General features: G+C 37.3%; 1 protein-coding gene across 1 annotated transcript in view; it reads right to left on the bottom strand.

Annotated features, from left to right (window-relative positions):
* ELL3 (elongation factor for RNA polymerase II 3) overlaps positions 1-18,759 on the bottom strand; it is a 93,100-nt gene that overhangs the window by 22,061 nt on the left and 52,280 nt on the right. Inside the window, exons 5-8 of the mRNA XM_063448962.1 lie at positions 12,922-13,181; positions 9,723-9,847; positions 6,165-6,258; positions 1,881-2,304 (exon numbers count right to left, since the gene is read on the bottom strand). Of these exons, the coding sequence (XP_063305032.1) occupies positions 1,881-2,304; positions 6,165-6,258; positions 9,723-9,847; positions 12,922-13,181 (903 nt within the window). The remainder of the gene's footprint in view (positions 1-1,880; positions 2,305-6,164; positions 6,259-9,722; positions 9,848-12,921; positions 13,182-18,759) is intronic.

Here is an 18,759-nt window from a genome sequence, read left to right as displayed (position 1 = left end):
TTGAAATCCATGTGTTTTTAGATGTTCAACAATCCTATCCTTTAACATGGTTTCCATCACTTTCCCCACTACTGAAGTAAGGCCTATAGTTGCCCGACTCCTCCCTATTAACTTTCTTGTGAATGGGCACAACATTTGCCAACTTTCAATCTTCTGGGACTACTCCTGTTATTAATGATTGGTTAAATAAATCTGTTAATGGTTTTGCTAGTACACCACTAAGCTCTTTTAATAGCTTTGGGTGTATTCCATCAGGTCCCATTGACTTATTTGTCTTTACTTTTGAGAATTGAAATAGAACCTCTTCCTCTGTAAACTCACGTGTAATAAAGGACTCATTTATCCTTTTTCTTAACTGAGGTCCCTTTCCTTCATTTTCATCTGTAAATACCGAACAAAAATATTCATTGAGGCAGTCAGCGAGACCTTTATCCTCTTTTACATACCTTCCTTCTTTTGTTTTTAATCTAACTAATCCTAATACTTTTCTTTTCTCATTTATGTATCTAAAAAAAGTTTTGTCCCCCTTTTTTACTGACTGTGCTATTTTCTCTTCTGTGTGCGATTTGGAAGCTCTTACAACTTGCTTAGCCTCTTTCTGCCTAATCTTATAGATCATTCTGTCTCCCTCACTCTGTTTTTTTTTTTTTATAATTACTAAATGCTAACTTTTTGTTTTTTACTATTTTGGCCACATCTGCGGAGTACCACAGTGGTTTCTTGAATTTTTTTGCTTTTACTGACAAGCCTAATGCAATTTTCTGTTGCCTTCAGTAGTGCAACTTTTAAATAATCCCATTTCTTTTGGACTCCATTTAAATTGCTCCAGTCTGATAATGACTCCATTACACATATTCTAATTTTAGAAAAGTCTGTTTTTCTAAAGTCTAAAACTTTTGTTTTTGTGTGGTGTGACTCAGTCACTGTTCTTATATTAAACCACACTGACTGATGATCACTGGATCCTAAACCTTTACCTACAGTAATATCGGATACCAAATCTCCATTTGTTAACACTAAATCTAGTATGGCTTCTTTACGAGTTGGTTCCTCAACGACTTGTTTTAGAGACAATCCCAGTAGGGAGTTTAGAATATGTGTGCTCCTGGCACAAGCAGCTATTTTTGTTTTCCAATTCACATCAGGAAGATTAAAATCACCCATGATGATAACTTCCCCCTTCATTGTCATTTTAGCTATTTCCTTAACTAGTAGATTATCTAACTCTTCAATTTGTCCTGGGGGCCTATAAATCCCACCATAGTAAATTCTGTAAGTTTTCACAGGAATTTCCATTTCAGAAGACTGACAAGTTTATAGTGTTGGAAATATACATGCATTTGTTGGGTTGGCAAAAAAATGGAATCCATTAATATATGACGGTTAGGGTGCCAAAAAAAAACAAGAGATAAATAAACTTAATCAAAAAGTCTCCAAAAACTTGTAAAAAAAAAAGTGGTCTGAAAAATGTAGGTGCCACTTTGATAAATGTCCTCTAATGTGACTTTGCGGCCTTCAATCCTACCGTTATTTTGCGCCATTACTCCTTAATGTAGGAGTTTCTAGCTTTTTTTTTTTTTTCAGGTGGAGTCTGCATTTGCCCCCTATGTTACCTATGGTCTATTGGAAAACTGCCACTGTGAGGCTGTCTTGTCAGAAATTGCTAACAAGGGATGGAAAAGGTGATTGAAAAATTGATAAATCTCTTCTCTTGCACCACCAAAAAATAGTAGAGCGGAAAAAAAACCCAAAGAAACCGGAAAATAAAAAAATTTAAAAAAAAAACTTTTTACAACGTTTTGGTATATCCCTCCTCGTATCTTATCTGATCCTGAAATGACATAAATGACATATAATCTCTAACCTGTTTAAATTGTTACCTTCTGCATAGCCAAGACATCGTTCTAGTAGAAGAGCCTCTTCCTCCCACTCATCATCATCATCTTCTTCCGCTTCCTCACTGGAGTCGTGTTCCCTCTTCCTTTCTTTACACCATTCAGTCATTTTGTGCACTTGAGATGTGGCTTCTCGATGCTTTGTCTTCACAGTGTCAGGCACATTGCAGGGCTTCGGTCCTCTTTCTGGCTCTTTGTGTTGGCTTTTGCAGACTGTTCTGTGGGTATCCTGTGTTTTGTGATGATGGTTTTCAGACACTGAAGATTTGTCTAGACTCTTAGAGTTCATAGAGTTCATATCTGGGACAATTTTAGAGTATTTTTCATCTTTTCGTCGACTGTCCAAGTCTAAACCTCTTGTTTTTTTGCAATTCTCATTTTGTGCGGTCTCTGTGGATGCAGGTCTTTTCTGGATAGCCAAAAATATATAATAAGTAAATTATGTCAATTGATACATTTCTAAGTAGATACAGACATCAATTCATGCACACATGCCTAGCATCACTAAAATCGAATTAGCACTAATCACCTGCTTCGATGACTGTCTGCACTAACCCTTCTTATGCAGACTACATTATTATTATTACTGGTATTTATATAGCGGCAGCATATTCAGTAGTGCTTTACAATATTATCAAAGGGGGAGATTTCACAATAAATGAGACAATTACAAAAACAATAGTTTGAAGAGGGCCTTGCTCACAGTCTATAGGAGGTGGGGCGTAAAACACAACAGGACAGTAGGTAGCATTCAAACCAGGTGGAGTGAAGCAAAGCTAGAGGAGAGTAGAGTGCTTCCCTTTAGGAGAGAGCAAGGGATAGGTACGTGAGGTAGAGATTACTCTGGGAGGCCATAAGCTTTCCTAAAGAGATGGCTTTTGAGGCACTTTTTAAATGATTGAAGACTAGGGGAGAGCTTGATGGCTCTAGGTACGCTATTCCAAAGGAAAGGAGCCACCCACGAGAAGTCCTGCAAGCGTGAGTTGGCCGTAGAGGTGTAAGCAGTGGACAGGAGAAGGTCACGGGCAGAGCATTGAGACCGAGAAGGGGTATACCTGTGGATCAGTGAAGAGATATAGGAGGGTCTAGAATTTTTCAGTGCTTTATAGGTGTGGATTAGTACCTTGAATTAGTACCTTCCTGTAGGATACAGGAAGCCAATGTAAGGACTGACAGAGGGGAGAAGGTGTGAGAGGAGCGACAGGAGAGGAAAATGAGCCTAGCTGCAGCATTCATTACAAACTGTAGTGGGGCAGTACGACTTGAGGGAAGACCTATTAGGAGAGAGTTACAATAATCCATGCAAGAAATTACTAGAGCATGGACAAACTCCTTAGTAGCATCTTGCGTAACAAAGGGGCGGATGTGGGCTATGTTTTTAAGGTGGAATCTCCAGGATTTGGAGCTATTGTTCTGTTTGGGACCCAGGCTCTGCTTAAGGCTGTAGCTTGTCAATAAGAATGTAGAATTTTCAGCCTGAAGAAGTAGATTTATCAGAGTATGTACAGATATTTAAACCGCAATGGAAGCATAATTGCAAAAAAATAATAATATTTAGGTACATAACTTTTTAAATTTGTGGGGTAATAGCTTCTTGATCAAAGGATTTTTTCATAGTTTGTTGCCAAATTGGAAGTGCTTCAAACTTGTTTTTTTGCCTTCTTTTAATCAGCTGCAAAAACTTTTTATTCTTCTTTATTGGGTAACATAACAAAGGGGGTGATGGCGAGGGAGAGCACATAATAGAGACTACAAGCCTTAGAATTTGGCTACACATACATATAGCTTAAGCAGGGCTCAAAATTGCAAGTCCAACATTACTAGCCTGGCCTAAGATTTACTCTGAACAGGGAACCAGCACAAAAAAACAATTCTTTCTCTAAACGTCTCTTGCAGCATGAGATTTATAAGCTTTAACCCCTTAAGGACCAAACTTCTGGAATAAAAGGGAATCATGACATGTCACACATGTCATGTGTCCTTAAGGGGTTAGAAGTTACATAGCTACATAGGCTGAAAAGAGACGTGTCCAAGTTCAGTCTTTCTCACATCTGTTTTTGCGGTTGATAAAAGGCAAAAAAAAAAAAAACAGTTTGAAGCACTTCAAATTTTGCAACAAATTAGGGGAAAAAATCCTTCTTGACCCCAGAATGGCAGTCAGATTTATCCTTTGATCAAGAAGCTATTACCCCACAAATTAAAAGTTATATACCTGAATATTTTTTTTTTTTTTTTTAAAGTATGCATTCATTGCTGTTTAAACATCTGTACAGACTCTGATAAAACTACTTCTTCAGGCAGAAAATTCTACATTCTAATTGTTCTTTCTGTAAAAAATACTTTCCTTTGTCTTAGATTAAATCTCCTTTCTTCCAGTTTAAAAATGTGACATTGTGTCCTATGTATAGTCCGGCTTATGAATAGATTTACAGACAGTGGTTTATATTGCCCCTGATATATTTGTAGAATTCTATCATATCCTCTCTAAAGGTATGTTTTTTTTCTAAATTAAAGAGGTTTCAATTTGTTAACCTTTCTTAAAATGTTCCATTCCTTTTATTATTTTTTCTAGTGCCATATCTGTCCTTAGAACAGGTGCCCGCAATTGAACAGCATATTAAAGGTATGGTCTTACCAGTGATTTACAGGCATATTAAAGGCAAAATTATATTCTCATCCTGAGAATTAATGTCCCTATTTATACATGACAATACCTTACCGACCTTAGCACTGCTGATTGACAATGAACATTGTTACCTAGTTTGTTGTCTACAACAATTCCCAAATCCTTCTCATGTGTTGTTATCCCTAATTCACTACCATTTAGGGTGTAAGTTGCTTGTGCATTCTTGATGCCGAAGTGCATAACTTTGAATTTTTCTACATTACATTTTATCTGCCATTTCAGTGCCCAGTCCCCCAGTCTATCTAAATCTCTCTGCAGCAATGTAATATCGTACTCACATTGCATTACTTTACAGGGTTTTGTGTCATCTCCAAAGACTGAAACATGACTTTGAATACTTATTTCAAGATCATTTATAAATATGTTACATAGAAGCGGTTCCAGAACAGAACCCTGAATGACACCACTTACCACTCTTGTCGATCTATAAAAGATATCATTAATGACAACTCTCTGTATTCTATCCTTAAGCCAATGTTCTACCCAAGAACAATATATTTTTATCTAGACCAATTTCTTTGAGTGTAAACACTAACCTATTGTGTGAAACTGTATCAAAAGCCTCGGCAAAATCCAAGTAGATCACATCCACTGCAACACCCTGATTTATACTTCTACTTAGTTGAATACAGTGAAATTTATAACAGCCATATGGCCACTCTTACAGTAAGCTGTTGCACTCAGTGCTGAGAATACTGTCAAGTGGGGGGAAGAGGGTCAATGGCACACCTGCAGGGGCTCAAGAGAAAATTTTGAGCCCTGCTATAAGCAAGTTTCATGTTGTAACAAAAAAAATGACTTAAACATTGGTCAGCAATTAGGAATTACATTTGATTTTAGACTGTGAGAGAAATCAAAGGTACAGACCAGACCATAATGAGAATTCATTTAAGACATGCAAAAATATTTTTTTATATTAAACATAAGATATTACATTGTGTAAGTCCCTGATTAGAAGCAAAAACATAGGCTCTGCTTGGACTGCCGAGGTGTCTCTAAAACCCTGGAAGTGGCTTGAATCTCTAAGCCAATATAGATTTTACCATTGTTTTTAATGGAAGCACAGAGGTGTATGGGGTCTATTTTATAATGCTCAACATTCTGAGACCCAGGTCACAGCAGCCTCGTTCTTAAAACAAGATGCACATTGCAAGAAGCTTCAGCTATTGTAAATTAACATGCACAAGAAGCTTCATGCATGCTTTGCTGGAATAAAAGTACGTACAGCCAGATCAGCACGATATAAACACTTCTGATTTACGACTCTCCCACAAGAGCTTCAAGAGAGTTGTAGGTATCCTCATCATGGATTCGTGTAAATATACAGATCTTTTAGTCACCTTAGTTTTGTAGCCACTTCCTGATGTTGTAGCTATTTGCATTAATTTGTGTTGACATTGGCAAAAAAATGAGGATGGATTCTTTAATCTGATACATTCTTACACATAAGACACCTGGAGTAGCCAATAATAATAAGGCAGTGAACAGGTCTTTTAAAAGATTCTAGTGTACAGCAGCACCATTATACTAATTCTTCAGAAATATTTGAGGATCAGAGATATTGAAAGAAAGCCAATACTTACTGCCTCAGGAGGCCTGACCCTGCCATTAGGATGAGAAGAGGCAGCTGGGTTTGTTGTCAGACAATTCCGTGATGAGGAAATGTTGTGTTGCTTCCTACAACATTAAGCAATTATGCATAGAATGGTTTAGGTTAGAAAACAAAACTTCCTCTCAGTTTAAATGAACAATATATTGGATCATTTGCTTCTACCTGAAATAGATCTCTTTCTCAAGCATTATGACTCCTGGAACCACTTACTTTTGAACGTAAATGATAGATAATTTTATAATAATAATTATTTTCATCATAACTTTTTGTTTAGTTTTTAAACACTTAAATAATGCATCTATATTTAAGACTTGAAATTATAAAAGTTGCACAGTTTAAATATTGGAAAGAATGGAATAGGGTCAATATTTGAGGGAAGAATCATAATGAAAAGAAAAATAAAGAAAATGAAGAACATACTTTTAAAGTTTTAACAGGATAGTAAATGAAAAAATGTTTATTTTAACAGATCTATATAATAGATAAAATGTTGCTTTATGTGGGCGAACCTTGCCTTTACTGCCAATATGTCCATCAGAAAACATCAAAGCAAATATGTCACACGCTCCTCTAGCACCTCTTCTTTCTTTGATGCTCCTCAACAGCACACGTCAGAGTACCATTGCGCCCTGCTTTTAGTGGGTTGCTGTGGCTTTATTTCTTGTTATTTTCTTATTGCTGATTATTTATGTGAATTTTTGTGTTTTACTTTACTTTGTTTTATATACTTCCACGTGTTTTTTTTTTTTTTTTACTTATGGTTTTCCTTTTTTTAAAAGTTTGTTTTCAACGTCTTTTACTACCTTCCACCTTTGTCTGGTTCATTTCAAACTATTCTTCCTTTCTGGTGCACACTTTCTGCCCGTTTCTTCATTGTGCTCTGGGTCCTGGGAGGCTCCTTGCAGCCTTCCCCGTCTTGGAGAATGTCTCCAGTGAACCCCATGTGTGCTCGTAGTGGCCATATTGGTACTCCACCACAATGCCGCGGGGGGATTCATCAGGGGGACCTCTATTTGAACTGAGATCCATGCGACACCCCATGTCATCAGAGTGGTCACTGCCAGACCACCTAGCGCAGTTAGGCCTGTTTTGCCTATGCATTTCCGTGGACCGAAAGGTCTGCAATTATTAGCAGGCAGAATGCCTGAGGCCCTGCTTGACACATAAGATCACTCAGATCAAGTTTAGCTAAAATAGTGATTTTGAAGAAATGTATCCATCTCAAGCAGTTTTCCCATCTTGATTAATTTTTCCTAAAATCTGCATTTCTATTGTCAACTCTCCATATTTCCAGTTTATTGAATACCCCAAACTTGAGTTAATTTTCTCCTTATACAAAGGAAATGGTGCATCTAATAAGGACTACATTTCCTACGATGATCTGTGAACTGTTTGACTAGCTAAGAAGGATGGGAACCATAGTCCATGTATCCCAACATGAGGCAATTAATGGGGCAGGGGACAGACGGGACTAAAGTATCTGCCAGTGACACCACATGCATCACTAGTCTAGAAGGGGGTGGGCCACCACAAAGAGGTAGGGCATATCAGCCAGACGTGTTTCTCTCTTGGCCTCACACAAGGCAGACCATGTAGAAAGCGCTATCGGAACTCTCTCTGCATGGTCCTAGTACCCTCGCCAACATGCTGTGCTGGCACCCAGTTTCCTGTGTCCTCAGACGCAAGACACCAGGGAACGAAATTAGGACATGTTTTCAATCCCACTGAATTCTGCACAGTTAGGGGGCATGGCGGTCCATACATGAAGCACACAATGTAAATCACTGGCCTTTAATAATTAAAAACAACAAATGTACACTTTATTCAGTACACTATGAATTGGGCAGAATGTACTGACAATTTTAGGAACTCATAGGTGATCTCAATAGGTGAGTTAGAGAATGTTTTCAGTTGAGATTTTTTTCCCCTACATTTTCAAATAACTTGGTAAAATTTCAAACAATTCCCAGTTTAGAGAATAACCCTGGATTGGTGGTTTTGTAAGAAGAGCAAGTATGGGGCACAGTTAAAAAAAAAAAAAAAAGTGCAATCAGAACAGACATTCTGCTGGTTTCCATGATAACTGCCTGTGGCGGAGAGCCTGGCACCCCGAAAGGGTGCCTCCGCCAATCGCTGCTTCCTAGTAACTCCGAGTACTTCCAAGCACTCCACCCGACACCATAACCACTGTAGTCCCCATAGCCAGAGTTACAGCTTGGTTGGGGTCTCTCTGTCCTCCACCCACCCTGTACCCAAGACCAGGATCCAGCTTCCAGTGGGTAGACCTCTCCAATCCAGAGAGTAAAAGCAGTATGCTCTTAAAAGAACAAGTGATTATAATCCAAGGGAGTATAATGAGTATAGCAATCCCCAGGGTGAAGGAGAACTCGTTTAATGGGGGCCACACACGGCCTTTTATGTAAATCCTGATGCAAGGGGTTTACCGTGACATATTCCAGGGGCATTCCCCACCGGACCTGAGAGGAGACTAGTTACAGCAAACATGCCCAAGACACTCCCACACAAAACAGGGTAATCACTCCTCTGTCCCTGAGAGATAATTGAGTCAGGAACTGTACTGAACTCAATGATCTCCAAGCACAGAAAACATACGTCTTAACAACATCCCGAAAGTACCCCCAAAACACAGGGGAACTCCACAAAATTCACAGCCCCTGATAGCCCCAAGCAACATATCCAAAAATCACCCAGGTCGGTTCAGGGGTTCAGGATTTCAATGGAAGTCATAATTTGACCAACCGCACATGAGGCTCCTGCCTAAAACAGTTCCAGAGAATTAGGGTTTGCGGTCGATCTAGTTTGGTAGTTTTAAAACCGAACAAACTACCGAACACAGTCAATAGTCTTTCCCTGGAGCTTGTTCCCCTTATCCAGACTAACGATTCCACTGAATAGTGCCCTTCCACGATGTACAGAACCGAACGCAGGTAATGATGGAAGTCCAGCGGTTTTCAGGCGTTTTAGTGTCCGAAAATAGTTCCATGAACTCGACGACCAAACACTGCTGCCTGAGTTCGCGGGAACTCGATGACCACCGCCACGTGTTCTGCCATATGAATGGCGGCCACCCAGACGAACAATTAGAGCACTGCGGTTACAATCGTTACCAAGTGTTAATAGGGTTTAACAAGCTCCCGGGTGGTCCATGGTTCGTGCGCCTGTTTGGTTCCCGAACTAAATATAAAATCCCACGAACCAAGTCTGTTCACATTTTTTTTTAAAGAGTCCATAGTCTTTTGGTAGGAGGCTGGCAATCAGGCCCCTCCAGAAGCCCATGGCGAGGTTCTGTTCGCCACACTTCCCCACTATAAGCTCGCCTGATGCTATGTGTGCATAATTCACAGTAGTCTTTACTTAGCAAAGATGGAATTGCAACAAGGGTCTTGTAAAAATGTTATATTAGGAATTGAATTAATAACTGTGCAGATTTATTTATAAAAATGAGGAAATCTCAGTTTGGTGTACCCCTCCAGTCACATATTTATTTTTTGCCCTCTTCCCTACATACCTGGAAAGAATATCTGCCATATGCTGCTTCTCCTCAGGGGTATATCCCGGCCAATTTCTCTGTACCTGGCAGTAAAGTTCCTCTCTTAGACTGTAGCTGCCATCTTTAGCACTCAAACGTCCTACCTAGAGTAGGAAAATCAGCAATCTTAGAAATGTATCCATGTACTCTGAGAACTAAAAGAAACACAAATATATATCTAATGCAGCTCTTGCTATCCTGGGAAAGTTCACTCATCCTTGGCACACACACTTTTGACACTAAAACCACAAATTAATACACATATATTTCATCGTCATCTCAAACAAGGATCTTCCCCTCCTCTTCCTTATCGTTGGAACGTCTACTGAGAGACTTAGGGGCAATATTAGCCACCTTTGTGAAAGTTAGTGAAGATTTTTCTCCTATATTGCTTTTATAATTATATTTTTCTAGTTTTAAATGAACCATTAAAAGTTACATTTTATATTCTTGACACTACACATCATGTAGGTAGACATGCACTCTTTTTTTTTTTTTTGTTTCTTTTTCAAAAGTGTCAATCAAAGATATTTACTAAACAGTGGATTGTGTTCAAATTAAAGGAAAACCACAAGCACCAACACAATTTGCATGTATTTTATAGCTTTTAGCTAAATAAATAGCTATAATTATGCAAGCATAATATTGTAGTTTTTGCATAAATAAATAAATATTTCACCATATTTTGCACATTGAACCGGTCAACTTCCGGTCAACGTCCCTTATTCTATAATAATTCTTTTTTTTTTTTGTATTCGAGCGCATACCTTCCTTTGTGTCCCTTCTTCCTAACCTGCAGTATCCCAATAACCTTGTATATAGCAAAAGGAAGTACTGCAGGTTTTAGGAAGTTGTTGTTCAGCCAATAGCATTTAGGATAATGCTGGTAACTGAATTACAAATACTAGAACCTCATGTCCTGAGAACTTTGAAATCTGCTAGTCAGCCCATCTATTCTTTAAATGTGAAAGTGCTGGGCTAAACATGAGTTCAAGAATTCGGTCTGGAAGTGTGAAACTGGAACAATTAATTCTAAAATTACAATTATTTATATAGTGCCAACAAATCCTGCAGTGCTGTATAATAGATAAACAAGACAACAAGACAACCACTAAATTTTAGCAAAACATGATTGACATATTGAACAGTAGGTGAAGAAGGCCCTGGCCAGCAGAACTTAGAATCTAAAAAGACCAGACAAAGAGTCTTTTAATTAGCCACGCTATTTCCTATAGTGGACAAAGCTCACGGGTGATGATGTGATGCATGGAGATTTGCACACATATAAGAAATATGCTTTTAATATTAAAGATTTTTGCATTGCTTGTTTTGCATATTTGTAATGCATTATCTACACAATGCATTACAAATAATGGCTCAAATTCAGCATGGAGTTCCATTTGAACAGATGAATATTGGAAATTTACATTAACCCTGATATTTCCTAAAATATATGGACTATAATGAAATGTTGAATTTACAGCCAGGGATATCTACCATATGGAAAGTACAACGTTTATTTACTAAACATAGAATATTAGTGTATTAAAAACACATTAGCAAACATTTAGGTTAAAATAGTACCATTAAAAAATTCTCCAACTTGGCTAATTAAACTCCATTTTGCATATTCAAATATCCAATCACCATCATGTACTGTTTAGTGAAAAGACTTGCATGCACTGACACATACATACACACAGAAATACATGGATAGTAAACACACACACACACACATTCAGAGCTGATGTGTCACACGGAAGCACATACATGCATTCACATGCGTGCATTCACACACCATTACAAGCATGTCACTTTCAAGGGAGCTACAGCCTTATTTATTCAGGGGTCAAGACTATTGTCAGTTTATCCTTAGGACATCGCAACACCATCATTCTATTCAATTTCAACTGTGAGAATAACAAACTATATTCTTTTTTTTTTTTTTTTAAATCACATGTGTTACATAAGATTTACATACTCAAATAAAAGGTGTTTATAATTTTATCATAGTGTACCACTAAATACACAAGAAATTAATGCCTGACAACCTGTGCAATAGAATATTTATATATTACTATTAAGGAATATATTTTAAACCTGAAATTCTCAGACATGTCTTGGGTACAGTAACACCATACATATATAGCATAATACATGTTTTGTTCTCTATAGTATACAGAGAAGAAAAATCTACAGTCAAAAAACTGAAATTAATATTTTGTTTCTCTTTGTTAATACTCCTTCACCACTATTTTATTAATACATTTTATATGGGCAATATAATATAACTAGCAGGCATAATATATTATTATTAGCATTTAGATAACTCTACCATATTTGTCATCGCTTTACAATGATAGAAATTGAACATTGAGGTGAAGAAGGACCTGCTCAAACAAGCTTACAATCTATGAGGATTTGAGGTTGGCGGATATATATCGTTGGGTATCAAGCCCACTTACTGGTAAGGTGGTCTGACTGGTATTCAATTCTGGGTTTCCCAGTTCTACTGCAGCCAATATGTTTTAATATTTTTTTACATTTTGTATTAGTGCCATCTCTGTGTGAGTGAGTATGGTCAGTGTGATTGGCATTCCCAGTAAGTTTCAGATGCATTTTTGATCACTATATTAAACCACTCACTTCTTACGCCTTATTGAACACATTTGCAGTTGTTGCATAATTGTTTCTTATCATTTCTAGGGACATATCAATTTCCATCCCAGTGGGTGCAACACATTACTGCAGAGAAAAAGTTTAGCAATCATAGATAATTTACCCTTTACCTGAAAGGCCATAGAAGAGGGATTTTTACTCTTACACTATTATACTATTAAATATATCACTCAGTGTTATTCAATAAAGTGAAATCAGCCTAAATCTCAAATTTAAAGCCAAAACAGCCAAACCTGAGACATTCTCCAAGAGACCTTTGCTTCCAGTTTGACTTATTTGGCCTTCATTCTGAAATTCACATTGAATTTGACAATTCTCACTTTAGTAAATAACCCTAAGTACCATAAAACAATCTTTTTTAAATACATTTAAAAAAAAAGTAAAAATATTTTTGGGGGAATATTTTCAAAAATGTTTCTATAAGTGTGGTTTTACGTAACTGATATTTAAGTATGTAGAAGGTTGGAGTATAAAAGTGATTTTATGAATACACACGCACCATATCCAGTGTGGACTGTAGTTCTGTCTGTTCCTTGGGAAGCGCATGGGCTTTTTCTAATCGCAGGACAACATCCTGTTTCCGGTGAGGTTTGATGGCCAGAAGATGAATTAGCCATTCTTGGAGAGGTCTGTGCTCACCATTAACCCGGTTACATTTCTTGGCTGCTGGTGTTAAAAATACAGTTGGATGGCGGTTGCAAGGAGAACCCTCTTTACCATGTTCCATGCTGTTCTTACTTGGAATCTTCACACATTTACCTGGAATCAATGAATCCGTCAATAGACATTAAACCTGTTCTGTTCAAGATTATTAAGGGTTTAAATCCTTAAAAAACGATTTAAAATACCATTTTAAATGCAGCAGTCCTGGCTGTTTGTTGGTTTGTAAAATATATACTACGGGGTTGCAATGGGTTGTATTCACTCACACAGACAGGGTTATTAATTACTTCTTAAATTGTGGAGAACTGATTATAGAATTGCAAAGATTAGAACAACATAGACAAATTGGGAAAAAAATCTCCAATGTTTTTTATTCCATCCTGGCTATTTATTTCATGTTTTTATAGCCGTCCTCCTTAGGTAAATTTGGTCCCTTAAGTCAGGTCTAACGATCAGCCTTCTCATACTTTTACCTACATACCATACTCTACTATGCTGGCTTTACTGCCGCGCTCTGCTGTTGGAAATATGTACTGTGACTACTGCACACTTCTGTATATAGTTCAATTACAATTAGTCCCCCCTTGCATCAGGTGACAACGCAATGCTCCTGGAGAAAAATGAACAGTTAAGGTATGTGCTTGTAAAAAAACAAAAAAAACAAAAAAAAAAAACAACAACCACAAAATACATTTGAAGGGACTGCACATCACACAGGATAGCCGTCAAGCCACCAACAGATAGCCTTAAGTTTAACCCCTTAAGGACCAAACTTCTGGAATAAAAGGGAATCATGACATGTAACACATGTCATGTGTCCTTAAGGGGTTAACAAATGTTTTTTTTTTTGTTTTTTTTAAGATTTGTCAAAGTTTTACATGCTTTACAGGAAAAGCTTTTTTTTTTATGTTATCACCCTGCCCCTTGCGTTCCTTTACTGGACAAGTTTCAATTATACTTCTGCCAACCAGGATTCAGTGGCTTTGAGATGATGCTAAATATTTGATCAATTTCAGCTTCATTTTGATTCTCCCTCTTCAGCATTAAGGAATTGATTTCATATTTTTGGATACATTTTTAAAATTATTATTTCTACTTGGTCTAATGTAGAATCTGGATAACAAACAAATGTAAGGCACAAGTTTCAGAGATGTCAGCTATACAGCGTATATAGCATAGGTTGTGTATACAAAATTCTATAATATGATGATCACATGCTGTTATGCCTCAGATTCCAAAGTGATTTGGCAATCTGAAAGAATCAGTCTGGCGCTAGCTCGGGCTGCCTGTGAGGTAAAGTACCAATGAAAAGCAGGCAAGCTTTAAGATTCTTTATAGAAAATCCCAATGTTTGATCAACAAGTATTGGTCAGTGGAATCTTTGCTTTGATCTGTCAGAGTGTGAATTACCACTGCAAGATCTGCTATAAACAATTCACATGTGTTTGGATGGCTACATGGCCATCCACAGCCTAGCCCACACTGGTGGTATTGCTAAGAAAGCCGTAGCCATACCAATTCATACCAGAAATGGATGCTGTGATAGGCTGAAAGCAGTCAGCTGAAACTCTCAGCATTTCACCACCACTTCTTGTTTAGCATTGTACCATTAAAAAATGGTTTAACACTGAACAGAAGGATGGCACCAGGTTACTCCGAGTTACAATACCTTGAGTGTTCCTTTAATGTCTACATTTATGAATGAAGTAGTATGGTCCTCACCTGGAGCTTCTCTCTTCAGACGAGGACCATACTCACCTGAAGGGAAGACTACTATAGCATAGTAGCCTTCCCTTAAGAAAGACATGCTCTAACATGCCCATCACCAGTTTATATTGTATTAAGGGGTGTCGTGTTGAAACTACTTTTACATATGTAAGATAATGGGTGAAACTGTTTAAAGATTATAAGCACACACCCAACAATTTACATATTTGCTTTTATTGGTAAAACATGTTATGAAACAGAATTTATAGAGACTTATATTAATTGCTTTGTATTACTGCAAGCGCTAGCAAAGAAACGAATTATTTCCAGTGGCACGCTATAGATATACTAATAGATTCTGCTACACACTTTGAGAAATCTACACAGTTTGCTCAGATAAGACTTTTAAAATACATTATATTATGTAATAAAAATGTCTTGATTCTGTCAATTTCACCTGCAATGGCTAAAGGCTTTCATGTTCTATTTCCGGAATTTAGAACGTGCAGGACAAATGTGAGCAACTAGAGTGGACTGCAGATACTGACGACCAAGAAACAATCTGTACCACTGCAGAACTGGTTGTCACATTGTGACGAGTTCTATCGCTACAATTCTGTAGCATTCTGCAACATTGTAATAGTCTTACTGGTTTTATATGTTTAGGAAGAATTACTCACAGTGCTAAAAAAAATAATAGTTTTTTTTTATGACATTGCATCCCTTTATGCACGGTAAAGTGATCTTGTCAAGCTCTGCACATTATTAGGGCTCAGTTATTCATTGTACAGCGCTGCAGAATTTGTTGGCGCTTTAATAATCATAATAATAATGTAAAATCATGCCCAATCTTATGAGCGCACACCATGGCATCAAAAGCATGGTTGCCTGGACTTATAAGTGTTACGGAGAAAGATATTTATCTCCTCCACAGGCATGAGAAACTTAGTAACTTGCAGTATCGAAGAAATAACAGTTCCTCTTATTTTGGTAATGGGTTTTCTTTGGTATTATTTAACTTTTTAAATTAACATTTAAAGAAATATGCTGTTTATATTTCACAGCATAAACTAGGGTCATCTGAGATTCTTCTGAGAAACCAATAAGCATACAGATGTGTGTCTGATTTTTGCATAATGTTGGATAGAACATGCCTTTTATTTATCCATTACATCCTTTAAATTGCACCTGCTGCCAGAATAATATAACTCCTTGTGCACCATGAACTTCATTGAGTAACTGGCCTGAACTTGGCATTGCCCTATTCACTTAAACTTCAGATAAGCTGTTTTGTTATCTCTCGCAAGTCTTGCTCCCATTCACAGTAAACTCTCACTTTCACCAGCCAGCACATGTCAGAGCCAAGCCCATTAAAGATTCCCTTAACAATTGATGCATTTATTTTTTGCCTGCATGGGGAATCTCCAGACCTGCTGAACCTGTTCTTTTTGGTCATACCACCCCTTATCCATACATCATGCTGTGTCAGATCAGGTAAATAACACCTTGAGTTCTACAGAATGCTTACACCGCAAGAACGCTTTTAATTTATTTTTGCTCTAGGACTTAACACCATTGTGCTTTTCACATAGCTTAAATGTGAATTTTCACAAGTGGGAATATTACAATATGATTATTAGATGATTTAGAACCTAGTTTCCCAACCGGTGGTAAGCATATCCCAGGGGGTAGGCACACCAAGAGGTGGCTTACTGACCACCTTAGCACTTCCAAGGAGGCAGCCATCTGGGGGAGAATAGAGGCGGAGAGGGAGTTGTACTCTTTATGATCTCCCAGCATGCCCTGTTTTGATGCTGGGAGTCGGGTTGTAACATCAGTCCGGCTGCGACATCAAAAACACCACATGAGGACGCAGTGCTGGAAGAGCACAATGAATACACAAGCCCCACACTAGATCCCAGGTAAAGGATCCACTTCAGCTCTCCCAATGGTGAAGAGGCTGGGTGGGCTTAAAGGGAAACTACAGTGCCAGGAAAACAAAGTCGCTTTCCTGGCATTATAGCTTTCCCCTCTGTCAATCATCCCCCTCCCCCCCCAATGTGGTGCAGAAGGGGTTAATAAACCCTTCTGTCACGTACCTGGGTCCAGCTCAGCCCACGCTCCTAAAATCAGTGAGTTTGTGTTTCTGACAGTGAGTGTCAATGTCCTGTGTGTGTAAATGTGTGTGTCAGTTTCCTTGGTTTTTGTCAATGTCCTTTGTGAGTTAATGTATGTATGTCAGCGTCCTCTGTGTGTAAATGTGTGTGTCAGTGTCCTCTGTGTGTAACCATTATGTGTGTATTATATTTTCATTTTGTGACTTCTATACTTTAGATTAGTAGTTCACGCTTTCCTTCATGCGTACACAATATTCACATTATGTCGTATTTAAAAAGAAAAAAAAATATTCCTTACTTTCTTTAATCAAGCTTGTTCTTCAATATGGGATTCGATTGTCTATACATTTCATTCAGAATATAAATCAACAGAATTACTTTCTATTGAGAAACACCGATTTAGAATATAATATTAAGAAAATCTAAAAACCTCTACCTAGCCAGAAACCTCTTTATAATACATTTTGTAGTAATCAGATGCACCTGGTTAGCAAAATAGTTATATGGTGTCACTTTCTAGACAACTATATATCATATATATCAACAATTAAAAATCGATTGTGCACATTCTATTAGTTTCCATAGCGATTTTGTTCACTTTGCCCTGAACACCTATCGTGCCTGGTAATGTATGGCCTGAAAATGCACTCTATGCATTGAGCTATCCAGATGCTAATACATGTGTAGATAAATCTGTATTTAATAATAATAAGGTTACAGCTCACATTTAGTGTATAGTTCTAGTGTATAATGTACAGCTATACTGGTAAGTATGTGTGGTTTACCTTTGGAAGACCTGTGAGTGCACCCCATTCTTATTTATTATTATATATATTGGGGAAAGTGACATTATTTTGGAACATATATACACACACACATATATATATACAAATAAATAGGAATATATACATACACACGCACACACACACACACATATATATATAAAAATAAATAGGAATATATACATACACACGCACACACACACACACATATATATAAAAATAAATAGGAATATATACATACACACGCACACACACACACACACATATATATATAAAAATAAATAGGAATATATACATACACACGCACACACACACACACACATATATATATATAAAAATAAATAGGAATATATATATATATATATATATATACACACAGAAATTATTTTAGATCCATTTGACAAAAAGTGATAGATCTTTTTAAGCTACAGTAAATCAAAGATAAAATTGGGGTTTAGTCATGTAAGTATTTAAGCTTGCGGATATGTCAATGTATGCCTATTTTACACATATATATATTTAATACATACAATACAATACATTTTTGCTGGTAGCTTATATATATGATATATATCAGAATTTATCTCTCTCTCTCTCTCTCTCTATATATATATATATTCTGATATAGATCATATATATAAGCTACCAGCAAAAACGAAAGCAGAGATTTCTCTACACATTGTTGATGTTAAAAACAGGTTAATTGGTCCTTGAGCAGATCAGTGGAGGTGGGAGGATTCTGTGCCAGCTAGAGGCTTGTTAGTTAATTCTCAGAAAGCTGCAGTAATCAGCTAAACCCCCAATGTCACACAGGTAAAACGCCCCTTTGAGAATGAGAACACCTGTAACAAGGGAAGCTTAATTTGCAATATCTACAGTGTGTACACCGACTCCTAACAATGAAATGATTCATAACACAGTGACAATCTGATTAAACTGAATAAATAGAATATACAAGTGATATAACAATTCACCAACGCATTCCATGCTTTACTAATACTCTGCTCTGTTCAAGACCCTGAAACTGGAAGCATGTTGTAACTGGTATTTTAGAAAACGAATGCACAA

Source organism: Pelobates fuscus, chromosome 3 (assembly GCF_036172605.1).
Source record: "Pelobates fuscus isolate aPelFus1 chromosome 3, aPelFus1.pri, whole genome shotgun sequence".
In the NCBI taxonomy this organism is placed as follows: Eukaryota; Metazoa; Chordata; class Amphibia; order Anura; family Pelobatidae; genus Pelobates; species Pelobates fuscus.
The sequence above is the reverse complement of the archived record's forward strand: the minus strand, read 5'-3'. Positions and strand labels throughout refer to the sequence as shown.